We start from the raw sequence: 22,807 nt of genomic DNA, 5'->3' as shown, positions 1-22,807 counted from the left end.
TGCTCCTTGTCTTTCATTAAGGGTGGACTAAGTGATACTTGGAATAGACCCAATGAAACCAATGAACGTAAAAATCGATTTATTCCAGTGGGTCTGCTCCAAGAATGACAACCACCCTATATTTCTAATTTAGTCTGTTAACTGCCTGGAATTCTTAAAAGTAGAAAAGCAGTCGGAAGTATATAATATTACGTATATAATAATTACCTATGTTAAGGTTTCAGCATCTTTTGGAAACCAAGTAAGGGGCCTTTTCCTTAGAGAAAGTTAAGAAAGTTCCTTAGAGAACATTAAGTTGTAAAGGTTGAGGTATAACAAGCTCGTAAACAGTTACGGTATAGCACCTATAATTCAAAAATACTTTATAATGGGAAATGTCCCTGTTGCATCATTAAGCACAGTATTTGCATTGCCAGAAGTGCCCTGGTGGGTATTCAGAGGCCCCGTTTAGCCAACATTTATTGAACATTAACTTCTCTTATTCGTCACAGCAGCAGCTATTGCAGAGAGTCAGCAGGAAATGTGAGGAAGAGCTCAGTAGATAAATGGAATCAGAATTTTCCTGGAGCGGGGATAGTTTTCAAACTTCTTGAGGTACCAGCTAAAGGAGAAGAAGCAGAAGAAGTGAGGAGTACTAGTTGGCTCAAATAAAACTAGAACATTACCACCTTTCATATATCTGGAATAAGGCCCAGGCATGTTCTTAAATCTTCATAAATACAAATACATTTCTTAACTGCCTCGGTAAGAACAGGAAAAGCCAAATTTACCGTATTTTTCGCTCTATAGGACGCACTTTTTCCCCTCCAAAAATGAAGGGGAATGTGTGTGCGTCCTATGGAGCGAATGCAGGCTCCTTGGCTTCAGTGATAGCAACGCGAAGCCTCCAAAGCGCAGAGAGAGCGCTCCCTCCACGCTCCGGAGGCTTTGCATTGCTTTCGCTGAAGCCTGGAGAGCGAGAGGGGTCGGTGGGCACCGACCCCTCTCGCTCTTCAGGCTTCAGGGATAGCCTGCGGAGCGAGGTGAGAACTTGCCCTGCGCGCTGAAGGCTCCAGGTTCCTTTTCCGGAAGCCGGGAGAGCAAGACTCTCCTGGCTTCAGCGAAAGGAACCCGAAGCCTTTGGAGCGCAGCGCGAGTTCCCGCTGCGCTCCAAAGGCTTCAGGTGGCTATCAGCGACGCGCCTGTCATGCGAAGCCGGAGGAGGAACAGAACAGAAGGGACTCCTCCTGTTCCTTCTCCAGCTTCGCTGAAGGGGCGCTGCGCAGTTCTCCCTCTCAGAGATGGAGAACTGCGCAGCGTCCCTTCAGCGACGTGCCTGTCCTAGCTTCTGCCTTAGCCCTGTGCAGCCTCTTCGGGCAGGGGGAGCCTTCATCCCACTGCCCTGAAGAGGCTTGGCGTGATTATCCCAGAAGCCAGAACAGCCACATGGTATCCCAGAAGCCAGATCCCTCTTGCTGTTCTGGCTTCAGGGATTCAGAATAAGTTTTTCTTGTTTTCCTCCTCCCAAAACTAGGTGCACCCTATGGTCTGGTGCGCCCTATGGAGCAAAAAATACGGTATGTTAGAACCCAAATTCATGTAGAACAGGTTATTTACGGAGTAAGCAACTTGATAACAATGTATTTATTATTTAATTATTACATTTCTGTATCGCCGTATGTAGGTTTTTAAGTAGTTTACAAAGTTAACGCAGCGAAGTGAAAACAATATATTTGAGATATAGGACCTGTTCTAGTTCTGATTGTAATGTCTTAAACTATTTTTTAATGTTGTATTTCACATTGTTGTGACCCACCCTGGGACTTTGTGGGGAAAGGCAGGTAATAAATCTAATATTTTTCTTTAAAAACACCCAAGCATAAAAGTGGCAGGTACCAACAGAGTTAAAAGTCGATTTAAAATACACACAGGTCCCGCTATCCGAACACAATGCATTCTTGGGAAATTGTTTATTAGGCAAGCATTCGCATGAGTCCACGATTTCCACTGATTCCTATGGGGAAATTTAATGCATTCCCAACAATGGAATTTTGGCCCTAAAAGGTTGAAAAGCCTTGTAAAATCCCTGGAAAACCCCTTGAAACCTTGCAAAAGGCAAACAAGGAAGGGGAAAACGCTCATTTATTTGTCCAATCTCTCCCCTTGCCTCCCTTCCCTCTCACCATGGCTGTTATGGGTCAGTAAAACAGGAAAAAGTAAGGCTTGTTTTAAGGCTGCTTATTTGTTTACAATACTATATGCAGATCCAGCTATTTGGCTATCTGAATCTGGTGTGTATAGGCGAGGTTAGAGTACTAATTCCTCTTGTTTGGATAAATGACTTTTCATACAATGAGTTTTTGGATAGCACGACCTGTATATAATCAAGACAGTTAAAATGAATGGGTGTTTTTTTTTTTGCTTTTTAAAGTCTTTGCCTGACACTTAAAAAGTTGGTGCCAAGTGAATTCTTCCAACTGGGCCACCACGGCCACAAATCAGTAGCATGGATTTATCAAGAATAACCCAGATTTGTGTCCGGATTAAGTTTACCTTGTTATCGGTTGGGTTACTGAGTTAGCGGACTGTGGGAATGCAACTTATCTTGATTTCAGGAAAACAGAGTTCCACATAATATTTAGGTTATCAAACTGGTTAAATTCAAGCTGGATGATAATACAATCAGGAGGATTTAGGGCTGGATCACAATGCTTCCTCATCAAACCTGAGGCAAGTTTCAAATGGGGTGCTACAAGATTCAACCTGGGCCCAATGCTTCAACATTTTTATCAATGACTTAGATGTGGTGCTGTCCAGATGTTTACAGTTCCCATAAGTCCCAATCAGCATGGCTGTGCTGTCTGGGGCTGATGGGAATTTTAATGCAAAACATCTGGAGGGTACCAGATGGAGGGAAAGGTGAATAACTGAAGGGCCTGATAATGATGATTTAAACCAGCTCAATATTTAGCTTCCCTGTCACTTTCCTTAGCAAATATAGATAATAAACATAAGTTCTATGTCTATACAAAGACGAGGGGGAACTTTAAGTATGGTTTATCACAGAAAAACAAATATGTATGCATTAAAAACTCCCACATGAAAATTCAAGAGAAATCAGAATTTCTGAAAACTTACTGATGATGCATTTGTGCCCTTCTTCCTAATATCAAGAATGTACTAACAGCAAAAGCAGCGCTTTCCAAGGTACAGGCGGCAAGAGCAAATCCACACCATTCAAGAATCTCTCCAAAGTAGTTGGCTCCAGTCACATATTCAAACATTCCTCCTGTAGAACAAAACGCAGTAGCAATTAATGCTCTGACAGTTTTAAGTCACTGTAAATCTGAAAGTATTGGGAGTTACCCAGTTGTAAAACAACTAATTATAGCTACTTCTAGCAATATTGATGTTACATTAAGTCATGTTTTCCAGCCATGTCCCAATCGCTTCCATGGGCAAGAGAGGCAAGTTAGACTCTTGCCAGAGGGGAGCTGTTTTCTCAGAACAAGATTTTAGGAAAAGAGAAAGAACTAAATCTTTGTTGTTGTTGCTCCAAGACACGAGAAGTCAGATCCTCAATGAATAATAATAATAATAATAATAATAATAATAATAATAATAATAATTTATTATTTATATCCCGCCCATCTGGCTGGGCCTCCCCAGCCACTCTGGGCGGCTTCCATAAAAACCAAAAATACAGTAAAATATCACACGTTAAAAACTTCCCTGAACAGGGCTGCCTTCAGATGTCTTCTGAATGTCAGGTAGTTGTTTATCGCTTTGACATCTGCTGGAAGGGCGTTCCACAGGGTGGGCGCCACTACCGAGAAGGCCCTCTGCCTGGTTCCCTGTAGCTTTGCTTCTCGCAAAGAGGGAACCACCAGAAGGCCCTCGGCGCTGGACCTCAGCGTCCAGGCAAAATGATGGGGGTGGAGACGCTCCTTCAGGTATACTGGACCGAGGCCGTCCAGATGAAGATTTGAGGTCCCCAAAAATATCTGCAACTCTGGTCTACTAGCATCTAGTACTGGGAGAAAAGGATGGTCCTTGGGCAGCTCTCCATCATTCTGGGTGGCATCCTGTACTTGGCAAGACTCTTCTTTGTCCCAATTCTTAAATGTCATCCAGAGCTTCATAGTCAGATGCATCTGTGCTTGCAAGTAGTTCTCAAACTGAGCAAGACCAGGCTTGGAGTACATGGTAGCTACATTCACATCCTCTGAGAAAGCAAACTCTTGATTTAGCCCTTGTAGCAGACAGATTCGACTCAGGCATGGTCATTTCCATTTCTTGGCTGCTGCTTTTGTCAGAGACAGTAGCTCAAATCTGAGCTAGAGGTGAAGCTAAACACATGGTGGTTCCTTGCACCCTTTTGGTTTCCGTTACAAAAAAAAGCAGTGGTTTGCATGATGATCCTGATCGAGAATGTGGCAGCATGGAGGAATAGGGAGGGATGTTTGGGTCTGTTGGGATGCTGGGCTGGCCTAGCAGGGAAAATAGCCAGAGGCACTGGTTGCATGGGTTGCTAGGGGAAGGGTGGACCAAGAGGACAACTGGGCCATACAGCACTCTTACAAATTGGTTCAACTATGCCTTCACGTGGGAGCCCGTCCCCACCTTCTCAAGTGTGGTGTTAGGCCTAGGCCTTAGATTTTTACTCACAGTTTCCAAATCTTAATTTTTTCAGAGAAATTGGTCGCTCACGATCGCCGGACTTTGGAGCTTCACGCAATGAAGAAAGCGAGTCAATTCCACAGTACCCACGTCTCCAACCCTGCTCGCTCTCGGGGCTCTTACTAGAGCTTACCGGGGAGCAGGGGAGTCGCTCAGGGTACCCGTCGGAATATCAGGTCCTCAGAATGCTCTATCTGAGGGTTTTTTAGGGGTTCCGCAATGCTCTCGCGGTCACCCCATCTTCAAAGCGCCGGGGCTCTTTCAGCCGAAAGAACTCCTGTCCGCCATTAATCGGGCGACCAACCGGAAGTCTCCCTCCCCACCTTCTCAAGCGTGGTGCTAGGCCTAGGCCTTAGATTTGAACCCGTGATCCCCTGTCTACTGCTATGGCTAAGCGGGTTCAAATATCGGGAGCGCCTCTTTTTTTGCTTGGTATCGCTGTTGCTGGCCAGGCATGAAAAACAGGAGTGGAGGCCATATTCCACTTCCCCATAATGGGGACTGAACTCACCTCTCCAGCTTTGTTTGGTGAGCTGATAAGAGAGTATTGCTGTCAGTGTGTGGTTTGGACTTGTCTTTTGAGGGTGGGTGTGCAATTTCTCAGGGGGCGGGGCGGGGTAAATAAACCCTCTCCAAACCTCTCTGGATTATTATTTACTATTTTGTATTTTAATATGGCTGTACATTCCTCTGGAAGCCCTCTTGGCTATACAATTTAATTCAAAGGAATTATTTTTTTAGCAGTAAATCCCAGAATGAAGACAGAGTAACCTTGTAGTGAGTTGCAGGCTCGTTTGGACAAAAGAGCCCTGAAACCGAGTGAACTTGCATCATGCCCTTGGCAAAGAAATGGGACGCTCAGGAATTCACAGCTGTGAACCACAGTACTGGGAAATGTGTGCCCGCCTCCATCAAATGCATGCTGTACCGAGAATGTTGCATTTTAGCTAAGGCACGTTCCCCGCAGGGGCACAGCTTGAAACTGCCTCTTCATGTTTCTCAAGAAGCTAGGAGGCAAAGCCTGGTGTTTCCTTTGCGTATAAACCTACAGGGTCTTTACCTTGCGAGCGGCATCGGGGGGGAAAAGTAAGGTGACAATGCTGCGGGCTGACTGGTGCTTTCCATGCACAGCTGCGCATGGAGCGGATCACAGACAATGTCGCCATTGATAAGGAGCTGCATGGTTGCTAAGCACTGCGTGGCGAGACTGCTTGCTATTTCTGCATTTGCATTTCATTAAATGCTGTTGAATTTCTGCTGAGTGAGGGTGGCGGTGGGGGAAGACAGACTCAGCTTGCACTTTTGCAAGCAGCAGAGGTAGTAACCGCCTTGTCAAGACTGTAGGACTGGGTTACCTTCCAACCAGTTCCATATACTTAACTCGCATGGAAATTACCGTATTTTTCGCCCTATAGGACGCACTTTTTCCCCTCCAAAAATGAAGGGGAAATGTGTGTGCGTCCTATGGGGCAAATGCAGGCTTCAGGAGAGCTGCAGCGCCAGCCCCACAAGGTCGGGGGACAGCAGGGAGGTGGAACGCCGCCATCCCGCTGTCTCCCGATGTGGTTTGGAGGCTGACGGCGGGGAGACGCGTGCTTCTCCCCACCAGCCCTGCAAGCTCCGGGGACAGCAGGGAGGCGCAGCGCGTCCTCCCGCTCTCCCCGGACCTGATCTGCAGGCGGCCGGCCGGGAGAAGAGCGCTTCTCCCCGCTGCCGGCCCCACAAGCGCCTGGGGGGGAAATAATTTTTTTTCCTTTATTTCCCCCCCAAAAAAACTTGGTGCGTCCTATGGGCCGGTGCGTCCTATCGGGCGAAAAATACAGTAAATGGGATTTGAGCACACACAACTAGGAAAAGTGATGCAGCCCCAGAGCTTTTACTGTCAATAAAGCGGGTGTCTCAGCAATAGCTAAAGAGATTTTCAAAAAGGAAAAATCTGTTTTATTGTGTTCTTTAAAAAACACCTGCTTTATGAGCGCAGGGATTTCTATATAAGAAAAAACACTTCTACTCCTTTTGAATCCACTTCTGTGACAAGCAACTTGCAACGCAAGTTGGGTCTCTGGGACCCTTACTGTTAGAATGCTTCAATATAAAATAATTTAAGTTTCAATGACACATTTGCAGCATAGGATTTCAGTGACACATTACTCACCTCTGGGTATTTTGTAGCCCGTTTCCCCTGGTTTTCTGAGATTCCTCAAAATATTATCAGAATGCACATTAATCAGCAGGCCACTTAGCCACCCTGAAAAACCTGAAAATATATTAGAATGCTGGTTTAGAAACACAACCTTAAAAAAAAAAGTTATGAGAATGCACCACAGTATGTCTGTATCTGATCTGCTTGCTTCATGATGTTCTGAACCAACGGCTGCACCTGAAAATCTGTGACGTATTTAGTACCTAAGGTTACTCACCTAGAACGAAGCGCAGTACTGTTGGCCAATCTAAAGAGTATTCTGCATAGTTACTCAAACTCCGGCCCTGCAGGTATCCATTATAAGCGCAGAAGACAAAAGCTAGCAAAAATGCAATGGTGGGTGTTGGCTTTCCTCCACGAATTAAGAAAGGAAAGATGAATGCCCTGGAATAAATGCAAAATTAAGGGTTCTATTTAGTTTTAAACGTTGCAGAAATGCAACACACACACACACACAACTAAGCTCCAAGCTTATTGAAAACAGAATCCCTTTTAAGCAAATTGTGCAGTATGCATAAAGTACATTTTGACCATTGTGACCAGTAGCCACTGTTGGTGTCTTGCAACTTTGACCTGCTGCAGGACCTTAGTCAGACCTTAGCAGAGCATATGCAGAGTACCAGAAAGCAATCAGTTGCAGGCAGGATGGACGAAGCAGGAACAAATGCTGCTACTAGTAACTTGATTACTTAGATGTGTTTATTATGTACAGCTATGGTTTTCCCAGTAGTGATGTATGGAAGTGAGAGCTGGACCATAAAGAAGGCTGATCGCTGAAGAATTGATGCTTTTGAATTATGGTGCTGGAGGAGACTCTTGAGAGTCCCATGGACTGCAAGAAGATCAAACCTCTCCATTCTGAAGGAAATCAGCCCTGAGTGCTCGATGGAAGGACAGATCCTGAAGCTGAGGCTCCAATACTTTGGCCACCTCATGAGAAGAGAAGACTCCCTGGAAAAGACCCTGATGTTGGGAAAGATGGAGGGCACAAGGAGAAGGGGACGACAGAGGACGAGATGGTTAGACAGTGTTCTCAAAGCTACAAACATGAGTCTGACTCCACTGCGGGAGGCAGTGGAAGACAGGAGTACCTGACGTGCTCTGGTCCATGGGGTCGCAAAGAGTCGGACACGACTAAACGACTAAACAACAACAACATTATGTACAGCAGACTCTACAAGTTTCTTTATACAGGAACAGATACACGGATCTTAACTAGCTCTCTCTTACCAAAACCAAACGACTCTCGGAAACACCACACTGACCAACAAAACACATTCCAGTCAGTAGGTCATAAATCATTATGCCTGCGTGAGACCTTATGGTAGAGCTGCCTCCAAGGTCCCATATCTCTAGGCAAATAACTCTTCTTTGCTCAGTCTTGGCTGTTGGACAACTCTTAATTGACTTCGTGTGAAGCTGCACATAGAGGAAAAATCCCAACAGCCACTGGTAGCTTCTTTAAATTGTATAGCCCATTTCAAAGTCTCCACATCTTAGGGATGCAAATTCCACAGTTTAAACCAAATTCCATAGTTTAAATGTAAAAATGCATTTCGTTCTGCCTGCCCCGAAATTCCTACTATAGTCGTACCTTGGTTTTCAAACAGCTTAGTTCCCGAACGTTTTGGCTCCCGAACACTGCAAACATCCGGTTTGAGAACTATTTTTGGAAGCCAAACGTCCAACAGGGCTTCCTATTGGCTGCAGGCGCTTCCTGCAGCCAATCAGAAGCCGCGCTTTGGTTTCCGAACCTTTTGGAAGTCGAACGTGTGCTCAAAGCACTTCATGCACATTATTTAAATAACCGAAGCGTCTTGCAGGAAGGTGGGGCAGGAAAGGAGGACACCTGTGACTTGTTGAGAGGCGAGGCGAGGGAGGAGGGAGGAGTCTATAATTGTTTCCTGAGGGCCGAGTGACTTGGCTCATTTGATGTTAATAGTCTGTGCACCAGATGATTCCTAGAGTGCAACTTAAAGGGTGTCCAGGAATCCAGTCCAGAAATAGGCAAGCTTTTCCCCCCTCACTGTTTGCAGAGCCAGGATCGAATATGGTATCATTCAATAGCACTGGAGGGAGTCCTCATTTCAGCCAGTGAAGGCATATCTGTAGCAGGGCTCCCTTGGGTGTCGCTTCTGCAATGGAGAGCATTCATCGGACTGAAATGACAGGCAACAGTAGGTCGGGAAGCAAAGATTCCTTGTTTACAGTGAAGCAGGAGGCAGATCTGTTTTATTAATTAGATGTACCGTATTTTTCGCTCCATAAGACGCACCTGACCATATGATGAGCCTAGTTTTTAGAGGAAGAAAACAAGAAAAAAATATATTCTGAATGAAATAGTGGATGTATGATTTTTGTGGTTCGTGCTGTGGCCATAGACATGTGATCTGATGGTGAATTTGGGGTGACCCAATGTAAAAATCCTGAGGCTCCATGGGTTTTTACCTCACCCCCCCTCCCAGGCAGCCTCCTTTATCTCTAGCGTCCCTTATCTCTCTCACTGATTGGCAAACGATCAGCGGCTTTGTTTCAACACCCACTTCCCTCCTTCAAAAAAAAAAAAAGCACAATCTGCTTTTTGCCCCTGGCCAATTCAGCTCCAGGGACCACGCATTCGCTCCATAACACGCACAGACATTTCCCCTTCCTTTTTAGGTAGAAAAAAGTGTGTCTTATGGAGCAAAAAAATACGGTATATTATGCCTTCATCTCCAAGGCACCTGGCCAGTCTACTTCCAGGGAAAAAGAAGAAAGAGGAGGGAATTATTATTATTATTATTATTATTATTATTATTATTATTATACCCTGCCCATCTGGCTGGATTTCCCCAGGCACTCTGGGCGGCTCCCAAAAGAATATTAAAAACATGATAAAAACGTTAAAAACTTTCCTAAACAGGAAATCCTCAGAATCTGCCTACTGGGTCTACAACCCTCCATAGAGAAGTCAGCGGCAGAGGGGGGCTTTGCTCCTGCAATAGCATAGGGGAGACTCAGTAATGCAGTAGAAGTCCAGGCCCTGTGTCAGTTGGTCTTTCATTTATTAATCTTTTTTTAAGTGTGAATTTAACAGAGGAAGAGAAAGGGAAGAGAACAAAATAATAAAGACAATTAAAAGTAGTATATAAATAATACTAACCCCAAAAAAAGCCACAATAGGTTCACAATTTGAGTACAGTGCAATAAATCATCAGTCAATCTTAAGTCAAATATGTAAGTTAAGATAAGCTCCCCAAATGTCCAGATAGGTATCCACACAAAAATCTATGTCTGTATGAAATACGTCCAATTGTCACCATGGAATTTACCCTTCCAGGTTTGAAGTTTGAGTCTCTTAGCTATCGTAAGAGCTCACAAAATCCACTTTTGTTGTCCTGCTGTTAATCCCATCCTACAAGAATATATTTTAGAAGTACACAAATATTTTGCCAATACAAAACAGATGCCAATGCGGATAAAAACTTCAGACCAGAAATAGTGCCTCACCGGACAAGCTTGCGTCATGTACCTCAACCAAGGTGTTACATCACCAACGTTTATCTCTATTAGACAGTGACTTCCTATGCAAATGTTGTGGAGTCTAATACACTCAATTAATTATTGCTGGATCGGTGGCTATTTCAATTCTAAGGTAATATTCTGTGTCTATTCTAAAGCAATTTTTCAGGTTGCATATTACATTCTAATTACCTACTATTCCAGCCACCTCTGAGTTCTTGAAATTCTACCTTACGAAGTTCCATTAAGCATTCATAAACAACAGGTACAGGTTTAGCTTCTTTCTGGGAAAATCCAATAATTTCCTCCAACGCCTTAGGAGATACTGAAGATCTCAAAGCAGATGGGCCATATATAGACTCCATCAAAGGCTGTAATTGAAGATACTGCCATTTCGTACTTGCTGGTAATCTATATTCAAACTGTAAGATAGCAAATCACGCACGCACACACCGCATTCAACCCATTTCTTATTTCTTCCGCAAAAAAGGCTGCCGATCTTCCAATCCCATAAAGTTAATTTAGTACGAGCACGTGGGTCAAACTGCAACTGACAAGCCTGTATACCCTGTATCTTTCTAGCTGCTAAAATTGAATGTGGTTTAGATCCTTTCTTTTTATTATACATAGACCCCAACATTAACCACCCAAATAAAGGTGTTACTAAATAAGTCATCTCTAAAATTACCCAAGCTGGAGTGTTGATAGGAGGAGAAACCTGCCAATCCTTTGTACATGCTAACAAATATGCCGTCTGGTATAAACTAATATCTGGAAAGTTGAAGCCTCTCTTCAATATTGGCTGCTAAATTTTCCTAAGTAAAGGAGGTGGAGAACTGTCCCAAATAATCTTCCCATTTGTTTTTCTGCAAATATACTCAAGTATATTTGAGCACAGTGGCGCTGTGGGTTAAACCACAGAGCCTAGGACTTGCCGATCAGAAGGTTGGCGGTTCGAATCCCTGCGACGGGGTGAGCTCCCGTAGCTCGGTCCCTGCTCTTGTCAACCTAGCAGTTCGAAAGCACGTCAAAGTGCAAGTAGATAAATAGGTACCGCTCCGGCAGGAAGGTAAACGGCGTTTCCGTGCGCTGCTCTGGTTCGCCTGAAGCGGCTTAGTCATGCTGGCCACATGACCCAGAAGCTGTACGCCGGCTCCCTCGGCCAATAAAGCGAGATGAGCACCGCAACCCCAGAGTCAGTCACGACTGGACCTAATGGTCAGGGCTCCCTTTACCCTTTATATTTGCGAACACCCCGTTTTCACCAATCCCCTCCACAAACGGCAGCTCTCTATGCCATATCCCAGACTGTTCCAGGCTGAGAGGGGAGAATGGGTGTGATCCTGCTCTCCTCGCCACAATTTTGCTAATACACGGTTTTAAAATGCCTGAAAAGTGCACAAAACTGTTACCAGTGCCCTCAGTTTCCTCATTACCAGCATCTTTGGTGTAAACTTGGGCTGTAGTGCAAAAATGTGCATTCTTGATGTTTTCCTGGCTATGAAACCCAAGCAAAAAGTCACCCTTGGTTCAGAAATGTAATCCTTGGGGTGAGACATCGAGGCAGAAGCAGCCTGAGACCCGAGGAGAATGTCCATCACCCAAACAAGATGACCCTGTGGATTTGAGGTTTTGCTTATGGACGCAGCTACATTTGCTTTTTACAGTGTGAAACGCCCTCCACCTGGAGAGCTCACAGCAAGTCCCTTGGGGTGAAGGAGAAAATTTCCAGTGTTCCAGAGGGTTTCTTTCCCCCAAAATAACGACAAAAACTCGAAAAGCAAAAGAAAGCCTCTTTTGGTTCGAGTGGCCTCCCATTTCAGACTCACCAAGCAGCAGCTGTCTTTATTTACCATATTTTTCGCTGTATAAGATGCACTTTTCCCCTCCTAAAAAGGGGAAATGTGTGTGCGTCTTAAGGAGCGAATGCAGACGAGAGGCTCTGTTCAGAGCTCCCTTTAAAGAGCTGTGTGGAGCGTGTGTGGAGCTCTTGGGGGCTTTCTCCGCACGCTCTTTAAAGGGTGTGCAGCTCTTGGGGGAGCCTTCCTCCCACTGCCCGGGAGAGGCTTGGCGCAGCTATCCTATAAGCCAGAATATCAAGAGGCTATCCCAGAAGCCGGATTCCTCTTGCTGTTCTGGCTTCTGGGATTCAGAATATTTGTTTTGCTTGTTTCCCTCCTCCAAAAACCACGTGCGTCTTATGGTCTGGTGCGTCTTACAGAGCGAAAAATACGGCACATGTTTTTGTCCTGCTTTTCAGCATCTCCCAAAGAAACTCACTAAAAGCCATCTTCTATCATCTGCGCACAAAGCAGCAGCAGGTGAGGCAGGGCTGCCGTAGAGTACTGTGAGTGCCACTCTGCTCTGATATGGATCAGAACAGAATAGGACGCAAGCGAGAGGGTGCATGCGGATGTCAGTGCTGCCCTTGCCCCTGTAATGCGCTGCATGCTGATTGGCAACTGTCTGCAATGGGGAAGCCCCTATGATCATGGAGGCTTCTGTCTGTTTCGAAACCCTGGTTTTTCCTGGCTTCTGAAAACCCTTGGGAGCCTCCACGGTTGGTTAAAGCATGGTGCTGATAACCACAGTTTGATCCCCGTATGGGATGGCTGCATTTCCAGGGTCTCATGGAAGCAGAAGCCTCCTCTGAAGATGTCCTCCCCCCCCCCATTTTTTTTATTCATTTTATAACAAAAAACACAAACAGAAAAGACACAAACAATACAAACAAATTCTTGTGATATCCTTATTTTTCTAAACATTGTTAAGTGGGCTTCCCCAAGTCTCACCAATGTGATATTCATTTTACTTCATCTTTCGCAGTATAGGTAAAGGTAAAGGTACCCCTGCCCGTACGGGCCAGTCTTGACAGACTCTGGGGTTGTGCGCCCATCTCACTTAAGAGGCCAGGGGCCAGCGCTGTCCGGAGACACTTCCGGGTCACGTGGCCAGCGTGACATCGCTGCTCTGGCGAGCCAGAGCCGCACACGGATACGCTGTTTACCTTCCCGCTGGTAAGCGGTCCCTATTTATCTACTTGCACCCGGAGGTGCTTTTGAACTGCTAGGTTGGCAGGCGCTGGGACCAAGCAGCGGGAGCGCACCCCGCAGCAGGGATTCGAACCGCCGACCTTTCGATCGCAGTATACATCTATCATAATTTCTAACCCTCTTTTTTTTTAATCACACTTAAAATAACTTCACATTTTATCACTTACAAATAATACTATTTTAAAATACCCTATCTTCTACTTCTAACCCTACAACCTATATCCACTTCCAAAGCTATTCTAAGGTTTAAATATTAACCTCCTCTGAAGATGTTGTGCAAGCGACACATATTTCAGCATTATTTTTTTTGTAAAATATTAGTGTGTTTTAGACAAAACAGCAGACTTAATACGCACCTGAAGAAGTAGTCTCCAACCCTTATACTACGATACTACAATAGCAAAAAAAGGGGGGGTGCCCCATGCCCACTTCTTGCTTCTCCTTTTATTATTTCTTTTAAAGAAAAATGAAATAAACCATGAGAAACAAACCACTTGGACGTAACAACAAGCAAGATTATAGTTTGTTTCCTCCCCAAGTGTGGGGAGGAATCAATCATGCACAGAACATTTCAACCACCAATCACTGAATGCAGATGAATTTCATCATACATGCATGTGCAAAGGACTCAGGTGCCACTAGATTGTGTAGCACGTAAAAGGCAGTCATGCACAGAACATTCTTTAGTTTTTCGAAATCGTTGTATGTATTGCATGTTACTCCTGACAGACCAGGGCTTAACCTTAATTTGATTATACATTCATGCATAGTTCTCAATGTACTCTTAGCTTAATCCTATGCATTCCACTAACAGGGTTGGGTCCAGATCAATGTAGTTAAAACCAATGGGCAAGTTACTCATAGCTTATCTTGTCACACTGATTTCAACCAGAATTTAGATCTATAGTAGTTCTAGATTAGATTATAGAGTATGGGTGTAGTGTGGATTTTATCTGGATCCCAATGTTCTGACTAAATGACGGAGTGCAGGACAATTGCATCTTGTAGCAGCTGAAAGCTGGCTGGTTGAAATCCTGCAAATGAATTGCATGCAAGGCAGAGAACCTCAAAGTCTCTTTTGCGCTGGGTTTTCCCAGTGTGTCAAGAGCTTTTAAGCCCACAGACTTGCTCACTATGCTCGGGGAGGCTCTTGCGAGATCTCACAGGAACGCAGATGGTCCCACGAGATCTTGCAAGTACCTCCCAGAGCCTGTCCAATAGCATTCCAGAGCCTTCCTTGGAGCCATTTGTTAACTGGAGGCCTAACTGGTTTCAGTGATGCAGAAGGCCAGCTGTGACCGTCCTTGAAGAAGAATAGCCTGTCATGTCCTGGTAACATCCAGATGAGATTATTGCAATGCATTGTACATGGGGCCATCTCTGAAGACTGTTCAGAAACTTCAATTACCGTATTTTTCGCTCTATAAGACGCACCAGACCATAAGACGCACCTAGTTTTTGGAGGAGGAAAATAAGGGGGGGGGATTCTGAATCCCAGAAGCCAGAACAGCAAGAGGGATCACTGCGCAGCGAAAGCGGCGATCACTCTTGCTGTTCCTGGCTTCTGGGATAGCTGTGCAGCCTGCATTCGCTCCATTAAGACGTACACACATTTCCCCTTACTTTTTAGGAGAGAAAAAGTGAGTCTTATAGAGCAAAAAATACGGTACTTCAAACTATGGCTGTGAATAATAACTAAAGTTCCCCTTTCATAACCACCCAAATCAGCTGCCACCTCACTCTAATGCTAGGATTGGCGCTGGGGAACACAGCAAAAAAAAGGTATCAAACCCCTCAGACTTATTTATGCAAAACTAAGTTTCTGTTTCCCAGAATGCATTGCTGTCTAAGTATTTGAAAAGGTGTAATGGGCTTCCGCCCAATTTCTTTGTTAGAATAGATTTCACAGCATGCACTGCTGCATACGTATTTTTCTATCTGCAGTTTGCTGCCTTTACGTTACTGAATAGTTGAGGTAGACACACAGGCAAATTAGCTTTTATGGTGCAAGAACCTTGGGTCGTATTTACCTAAACACTGAATTATGTGTGCTCACAGAAGCTTAAAAACAGAACGATACAGAGAAGATTAAGGTCTCTTCGTAATTATGGTGTGAATCTTTCCGTATTTTTACAACTACGTTTATAAAAAGCTATCGTTTGCACTTTGCAACGCTTTTTTATGACTTTAAAAATGAATCATTTACTTGTAAGCGTTCATATTAACATCAAATAACCCTGCTTTTGGTAACGTAAAGTAGCAAGGATTCCACTTAGCTGAGTAATACAAGAACTGGGTTTCTCCTTTAAGCTATCCCCAATTCACAATGCTTACCTTACTCCCCCCCCCCATTTTTTTTATTGGTTTTCACAATATTATAAACAAGCAAACACACAAGACAAACAAACATAACAAACATCAATCATAGCCTTATTGAAAATTACAGTTATTAACTTTGTTAAGTGACTTCCTCGCTTCCCCTTGGTTGAATTTCATTGCATGCCCTTTTAACGGTTTTCCAAATCCCAATTTTTATGAAATTTAACTTAAACATTAACATCCTTAAATCTTCACCTTATATAATTAAACATAGTAATTCATCACTTAACATAAATAAAATCCTAAGCCTATTAAGTATCTGCAAGCTATTTCCGGTTAATTTAACTTAACAAATTTAACTAAATAATCATTAAATTTATTCCATTCTTCCTGATATTCCTCCTCCTTCTGGTCGCGGACTCTTCCGGTTAGGTTGCCTAGCTCCGAAAAGCGCATCATCTTCGTCTGCCATTCCTCTACTGTTGGGACTTCTTGTGATTTCCAATTCTTGGCTAACAAAATTCTAGCTGCAGTTGTGGCATACAAAAACAATCCTAACATCTTTCTTGTGCAATTCTAAACCTGTTATTCCAAGAAGAAAGGCCTCTGGTTTCTTAATAAATGTATATTTCAACATTTTTTTCAATTCATTATAAATCTTCTCCCAGAAGTCTTTCACCTAGGGGCAGGTCCACCACATATGATAAAAGGTCTTTTTTCCAGCATAGATTATCACTGTTATGATATATCTTTGCTAATTTTACAGGGGTTAAGTACCATCTATACATCATTTTCATAATATTTTCCTTTAACACCGTACATGCAGTGAACTTGACTCCTTTCCTCCACAACCTTTCCCAATCTTCAAACATTATATTATGTCCCACATCTCTTGCCCAATCCATATTTCTCCTTTTTCATAATGCTAGAACCAACAGACGCAACCTTGTTGTCCAGTAAAGCTAAATACAGGCGTACCTTGGAAGTCAAATGGAATCCGTTTGACTTCCAAAAGGTTCAAAAGCGCGGTTTCTGATTGGCTGCAGGAAGCTCCTGCAACCAATCGGAAGCCCCGTCGGATGTTCGGCTTCCAAGAATAGTTCGCAAACCAGAGCAGTCACCTCCTGGTTTGCAGCGTTCGGGAGCCAAAACGTTCAGGAACTAAGCTATTCAAAAACCAAGGTATGACTATAGTAGGAATTTTGGGGCAGACGGAATGAAAGGCATTTTTAAACAGCAAGTGGTTTAAAGTATGGAATTTGCATCCCTAAGATGTGGAGGCTTTGAAATGGGCTATACAATTTAATGGAAGAAGCTACCAGTGGGTACTGGTCACAATGGTCAAATCAGGTGTCAGCAAACTTTTTCAGCAGGGGGCCGGTCAACTGTCCCTCAGACTTTGTGGGGGGCTGGACTAATTTTTTTGGGGGGGGAATGAACGAATTCCTATGCCCCACAAATAACCCAGAGATGCATTTTAAATAAAAGGACATTCTACTCATGTAAAAACACGCTGATTCCCGGACCATCCGCAGGCCGGATTTAGAAGGCGATTGGGACGGATCTGGCCCCTGGGCCTTAGTTTGCCTACCCATGCACTTAGTACACACACACACACACACATTTAGTACACGCACACACACAAATGCTGGCAGCCACTGGCAATCTTTTAGAAGATATCAAACTAGAGGCAAATGTTTGAGTTTCACAGAACCTCAGGCTGGATGGACAAAGGATAAAGGAAAGAGAGAGACGAGGGCGGAAAAAACATGTCAAATGATGTTTCAGAAAAGGCATAGTTTCAAATTGGATGTGGCAACTGTGTGCTGAGATTCCTGTATTCTAAGGGACTTGGACGTGATCACTCTTGGGATCCCTTCCGACCCTACAATTCTATGATCCAATTACGGAGGGAGCCACTTTTTAAAAAAACAAAGCGATGCCCTCCATTAGTGACAGTATGGAGTACGCTCACTCACCACAGCTTATCAAAAGCTATTTCGGAAGAGGCATTTCTCCATCAGCTGTATCATAGAACCGCAGTCAGAAGGGACCCCAAGGGTCATCTATGCCAACCGCCCTGCAAAGCCGGAATCTCAGCTCAAGCAAACGGCTCCTGCTGTCAGAACGTTTTTTCCTGATGTCCCCCCCCCCCAACCCGTTTCGCCGGGGTTGTTCCATTCTTCCTCAGGCTGGATGATGCCTTTGGGGGGGAAAAGCCGCCCTTGCCTGGGTTTGCTTAGCCCAGCAAAGAGAGCATACCGTCCTGGTGCCACTGAGCATGTACAGAACACATCAGTAGGCTAGTATTATTCATAAATATTTGAGGTTAATACTCCTCTAATAGGGACGCGGGTGGCGCTGTTGGTTAAACCACAGAGCCAAGGCGAAGGGGTGAGCTCCCGTTGCTTGGTCCCTGCTCCTGCCAACCTAGCAGTTCGAAAGCACGTCAAAGTGCAAGTAGATAAATAGGTACCGCTCCAGCGGGAAGGTAAACGGTGTTTCCGTGTGCTGCTCTGGTTCGCCAGAAGCGGCTTAGTCATGTTCACATGACCTGGAAGCTGTACACCGGCTCCCTCAGCCAGTAAAGCGAGATGAGTGCCGAAACCCCAGAGTCGGCCACAACTGTACCTAATGGTCAGGGGTCCCTTTACCTTTACGAATTAAGTACTTAACCCGAGGTATCACTGTATTTATAAATATTTGAGGTTATTACTCCTTTTTTATTGTCTGTTCCGGGTTGCTCAGCCATTGCTACTGTGCCCTGTCTTTTAGCAGATCAAGGCGATCAGGTGACAGCAAAAACTGCAAGGTTTTTAGCGGGGGCGATTAGAATAAGATCGACTATTTGATTATTGAAACCCCCCAAAATGTATTTTCTATTGTTATGTATTTTCTATTGTTATGTTTTTACCTCTATCTTCAGTACGTTTTTAGGGACGTGGGTGGCGCTGTGGGTAAAAGCCTCAGCGCCTAGGGCTTGCCGATCGAAAGGTCGGCGGTTCGAATCCCGGGGCGGGGTGCGCTCCCGTTGCTCGGTCCCAGTGCCTGCCAGCCTAGCAGTTCGAAAGCACCTCCGGGTGCAAGTAGATAAATAGGGACCGCTTTCTAGCGGGAAGGTAAACGGCGTTTCCGTGTGCAGCTCTGGCTCGCCAGAGCAGCGATGTCACGCTGGCCACGTGACCCAGAAGTGTCTTCGGACAGCGCTGGCCCCTGGCCTCTTGAGTGAGATGGGCGCACAACCCCAGAGTCTGGCAAGACTGGCCCGTACGGGCAGGGGTACCTTTACCTTTACCTTTTCAGTACGTTTTATTTTATTGTATTGCTATGGCTCGTAGCTGATGCAAATACTGATTCTTCTGATTCAGTAGTCTAGGTTTTTTTTGGGGGGGGGCACTTCACTTCCCACCACTTTTTTGTCCTTCTGAAAACTTTGCACCCCCGTTGCCCAGATTTGCTGAGGTCCGCAAAAGGAGGTCGTTGGGTCACTGAACATGCCCATATCGCCCCATTAGCCCGGGGTCTTTTTTCTGGGGGTGCACATCGCACGGGGGGGGGGGGGGTGTTGCCATATCACTTTTTTCCTCTTTGCACTTCTAAAAAAAGACCCCATACTGATGATTCCCTTTTGTGCATGGTGGTTGTTGCCCATTCTGGTTAGGAAAAGGGTGCACTCCCCGAAGATTGATTATTTAATCTCTGATTATTGAACCCCCCAAAATGTATTGTGCATGGTGGTGGTTGCCCATTCTGGTTAGGAAAAGGGTGCACCCTCCCAAAGATTGAGTATTTAAACTTTGATTATTGAACCCCCCCAAAATGTATTTTCTATTGCTAAGTTTTCACCTCTATCTTCAGCACGCCAATTTCATCCAGCAGGAGGAAGAAGGGAACAACCCTGCAGTGGCGTAGCGTGGGGGGTGCAGGGGGGGGCCGGCTGCACCGGGCGCAACATCTGGGGGTTAGGGGCGCAAATCCACGGGATAGGGGGCGCAAATCCACGGGATAGGGGGCACAAATCCACGGGTTAGGGGGCGCAAATCCACGGGTTAGGGGGCGCAAAACCACGGGATAGGGGGCACAAATCCACGGGTTAGGGGGCACAAATCCACGGGTTAGGGGGCGCAAATCCACGGGTTAGGGGGCGCAAATCCACGGGTTAGGGGGCGCAAATCCATGGGTTAGGGGGCGCAAATCCACGGGATGGGGGCGCAAATCCACGGGTTAGGGGGCGCAAATCCATGGGTTAGGGGGCGCAAATCCACGGGTTAGGGGGCGCAAATCCACGGGATAGGGGGCGCAAATCCACGGGTTAGGGGGCGCAAATCCACGGGTTAGGGGGCGCAAATCCATGGGTTAGGGGGCGCAAATCCACGGGATGGGGGCGCAAATCCACGGGATAGGGGGCGCAAATCCACGGGTTAGGGGGCGCAAATCCACGGGATGGGGGCGCAAATCCACGGGTTAGGGGGCGCAAATCCACGGGATGGGGGCGCAAATCCACGGGTTAGGGGGCGCAAATCCACGGGATAGGGGGCGCAAATCCACGGGATAGGGGGCACAAATCCACGGGTTAGGGGGCGCAAATCCACGGGTTAGGGGGCGCAAATCCACGGGATAGGGGGCGCAAATCCACGGGTTAGGGGGCGCAAATCCACGGGTTAGGGGGCGCAAATCCACGGGTTAGGGGGCGCAAATCCACGGGATAGGGGGCACAAATCCACGGGTTAGGGGGCGCAAATCCACGGGATAGGGGGCACAAATCCACGGGTTAGGGGGCGCAAATCCACGGGATAGGGGGCACAAATCCACGGGTTAGGGGGCACAAATCCACGGGTTAGGGGGCGCAAATCCACGGGATAGGGGGCACAAATCCACGGGTTAGGGGGCGCAAATCCACGGGTTAGGGGGCGCAAATCCACGGGTTAGGGGGCGCAAATCCACGGGTTAGGGGGCACAAATTACTTGCCTTGCCCCGGGTGCTGACAACCCACGCTACGCCACTGCAACCCTGGCGGGGAACTCGCTGCCGGGCTGCTTCCCACCGGCGTCGGGGCTGCTTCCCCGGGTCCTCCAGGTCCGGTGAAGGCCAACCCCCCCCCCCACCCCACCTCACCTGCGCCGGCCGTGCTCACCTGTACGTGTAATGGATGCCGAAGAGGACCAGGAGGAAGCGGTTGGGCCAGAAGCCGAGGCGGGCGCCGTCGCTGCCCCAGACGAGCCCCATCGGCACGAGGAAGGCGGGCGCCTCCTGCAGCGCCCAGGCCACCTTGGCCGGGATGGGCGGCCCGTAGGCGGACGAGGCGTAGCGCCCGTAGGGGATCTTCAGGTAGCGCGTAGCCAGCATGGCCAGCGCCATGCTGCCCACCATCCCGTAGCTCATCCCCTCCAGCAGCCGCTGCTCCTGCGGGCCGGAGACGCGCCGCCAAAAGGCCCTCGAGCAGCGCAGCGCCCAGGCCAACGTCTCCATGGCGCCAGGCGACGCGGCGGCTCAGCTCTGCGCGCCCGGGCGCCGGCGGGGGAAGGAAAGGGGAGCCGGCCCCGTCCACCTCCCCGCCGCGAGGCCAACCCCGCGGGAAGAAGGTGTCCCGGCGGGGGCTCCGGGCGTGGCCATCCCCGCCCAGGACGCCGCCGCCGCCGCGCCCGCCCAGGGCACCGCCGCCACCGAGCGAGCGAGTGGCCGAGGGGGCGCGCGGCGTCACAAGGGCGGGCGGGACGCGCGCGCGCGCGAGCCAAGCCGGAGCGCGCCGCCGTGGAAGGCGCGGCGCGCGCTGCACCCCGAAAAGGGGGCGCGGAGCGTGCACAGCATTCAGCATTAGGCCCGGGGTCTTTTTTGGGGGGCAAAGGTGCGCTGTTGCCTCACCTTATTATTGTCCTGAGGACTTTGGGGGAAAGCCACTCTTGCCTGGGTTTGCTTAGCCCAGCAAAGAGAGTTTACCTTCCTGGCGCCCCTGAGCATGTACAGAACACATCAGTAGGCTAGTATTGAGTTACAGATAGGTAGCCGTGTTGGTCTGCCATAGTACCTTAAAGACCAACTAAGTCAGTTCTTGGTATGAGCTTTCGTGTGCATGCACACTTCTTCAGATACCTGAAGAAGAAGAAGTATCTTCAGATACCTGAAGAAGTATCTTCTGAAGTATCTGAAGAAGTGTGCATGCACACGAAAGCTCATACCAAGAACTGACTTAGTTGGTCTTTAAGGTGCTACTGGAAGGAATTTTTTTGTTTTGACTAGTATTGAGTATTTACAAATATTTGAGGTTATTACTCCTCATATTGTCCGTGCCGGGTTGCTCAGCCATTGCTACTGTGTCCTGTCTTTTAGCACAGTGTTTGCCGCGAGATGTTACCTGGTGTGCCGTGGAAAAAATTTGAAAGATTTTTTTTAAAAAAGTCAAATTTTCGCCCACTAGGCGGGCACCGGACTGTGTCCACCCTATTTTCCATCCATCCTGGGTGGGGATCAGATCGGATGGGATCGGATGAGAGCGGACAGGCGGTCCGCTCTCATCCGATTCCCCATAGAGCTACGTGTGTGTCTTTCTTCGATTCCAGCCAGAATATCAGCTTTGTGTTCAGCCAAACAGGCCCAGGTTGCGCACTGAATAAAGTATTTTATAATTTTTAATATTTCTGTTTACTTACTATTTTATAATAAAGTAATTATAAAATACTTTGTGTTTATTTGATTCCTATTCAAGAGAATTACTTTATATATAGTCAATATAGGCACAGAGTTAAATTTTTTAACATTTTCTAATGGTGGTGTGCCTCGTGATTTTTTTCATGAAACAAGTGTGCCTTTGCCCAAAAAAGGTTGAAAAACACTGTTTTAGCAGATCAAGGTGATCAGGGGACAGCAAAAACTGCAAGGTTTTTAGCGGGGGCGATTAGAATAAGAACCTTGCCAATAAAGATCCGTATAATTAAAGCTATGGTTTTCCCACTACAGTGGTACCTCAGGTTACATACGCTTCAGGTTACACACGCTTCAGGTTACAGACTCCGCTAACCCAGAAATAGTGCTTCAGGTTAAGAACTTTGCTTCAGGATGAGAACAGAAATCATG

At 46.5% G+C, this 22,807-nt stretch overlaps 1 protein-coding gene across 1 annotated transcript; it reads right to left on the bottom strand.

The window, feature by feature from the left end:
* Positions 1 to 427: 427 nt before the first annotated feature.
* Positions 428 to 21,362, bottom strand: SRD5A1 (steroid 5 alpha-reductase 1). Its single transcript, XM_081917919.1, has 5 exons — positions 20,871 to 21,362; positions 7,080 to 7,246; positions 6,815 to 6,916; positions 3,118 to 3,268; positions 428 to 601 (listed from the first exon to the last, which is right to left on the bottom strand). Exons 1-5 carry the CDS (start codon positions 21,203 to 21,205, stop codon positions 535 to 537), a joined length of 822 nt encoding a protein of 273 aa, XP_081774045.1. The 5' UTR covers positions 21,206 to 21,362; the 3' UTR covers positions 428 to 534.
* Positions 21,363 to 22,807: the final 1,445 nt, after the last annotated feature.

This window comes from Podarcis melisellensis (assembly GCF_964234715.1).
Source record: "Podarcis melisellensis genome assembly, chromosome: 7".
NCBI classification, from domain to species: Eukaryota; Metazoa; Chordata; class Lepidosauria; order Squamata; family Lacertidae; genus Podarcis; species Podarcis melisellensis.
This window is presented reverse-complemented; position numbering and strand designations above follow the sequence as displayed.

Excerpts from the sequence above, each read along its gene's own strand:
- SRD5A1 (XM_081917919.1), bottom strand. The coding sequence starts at position 21,205 with ATGGAGACGTTGGCCTGGGCGCTGCGCTGCTCGAGGGCCTTTTGGCGG. Across the intron at positions 6,917-7,079 it reads AGTACTGCGCTTCGTTCTAG|GTTTTTCAGGGTGGCTAAGT; the intron begins GTGAGTAACCTT and ends ATATATTTTCAG. Across the intron at positions 3,269-6,814 it reads GGGCTACAAAATACCCAGAG|GAGGAATGTTTGAATATGTG; the intron begins GTGAGTAATGTG and ends TTTGTTCTACAG.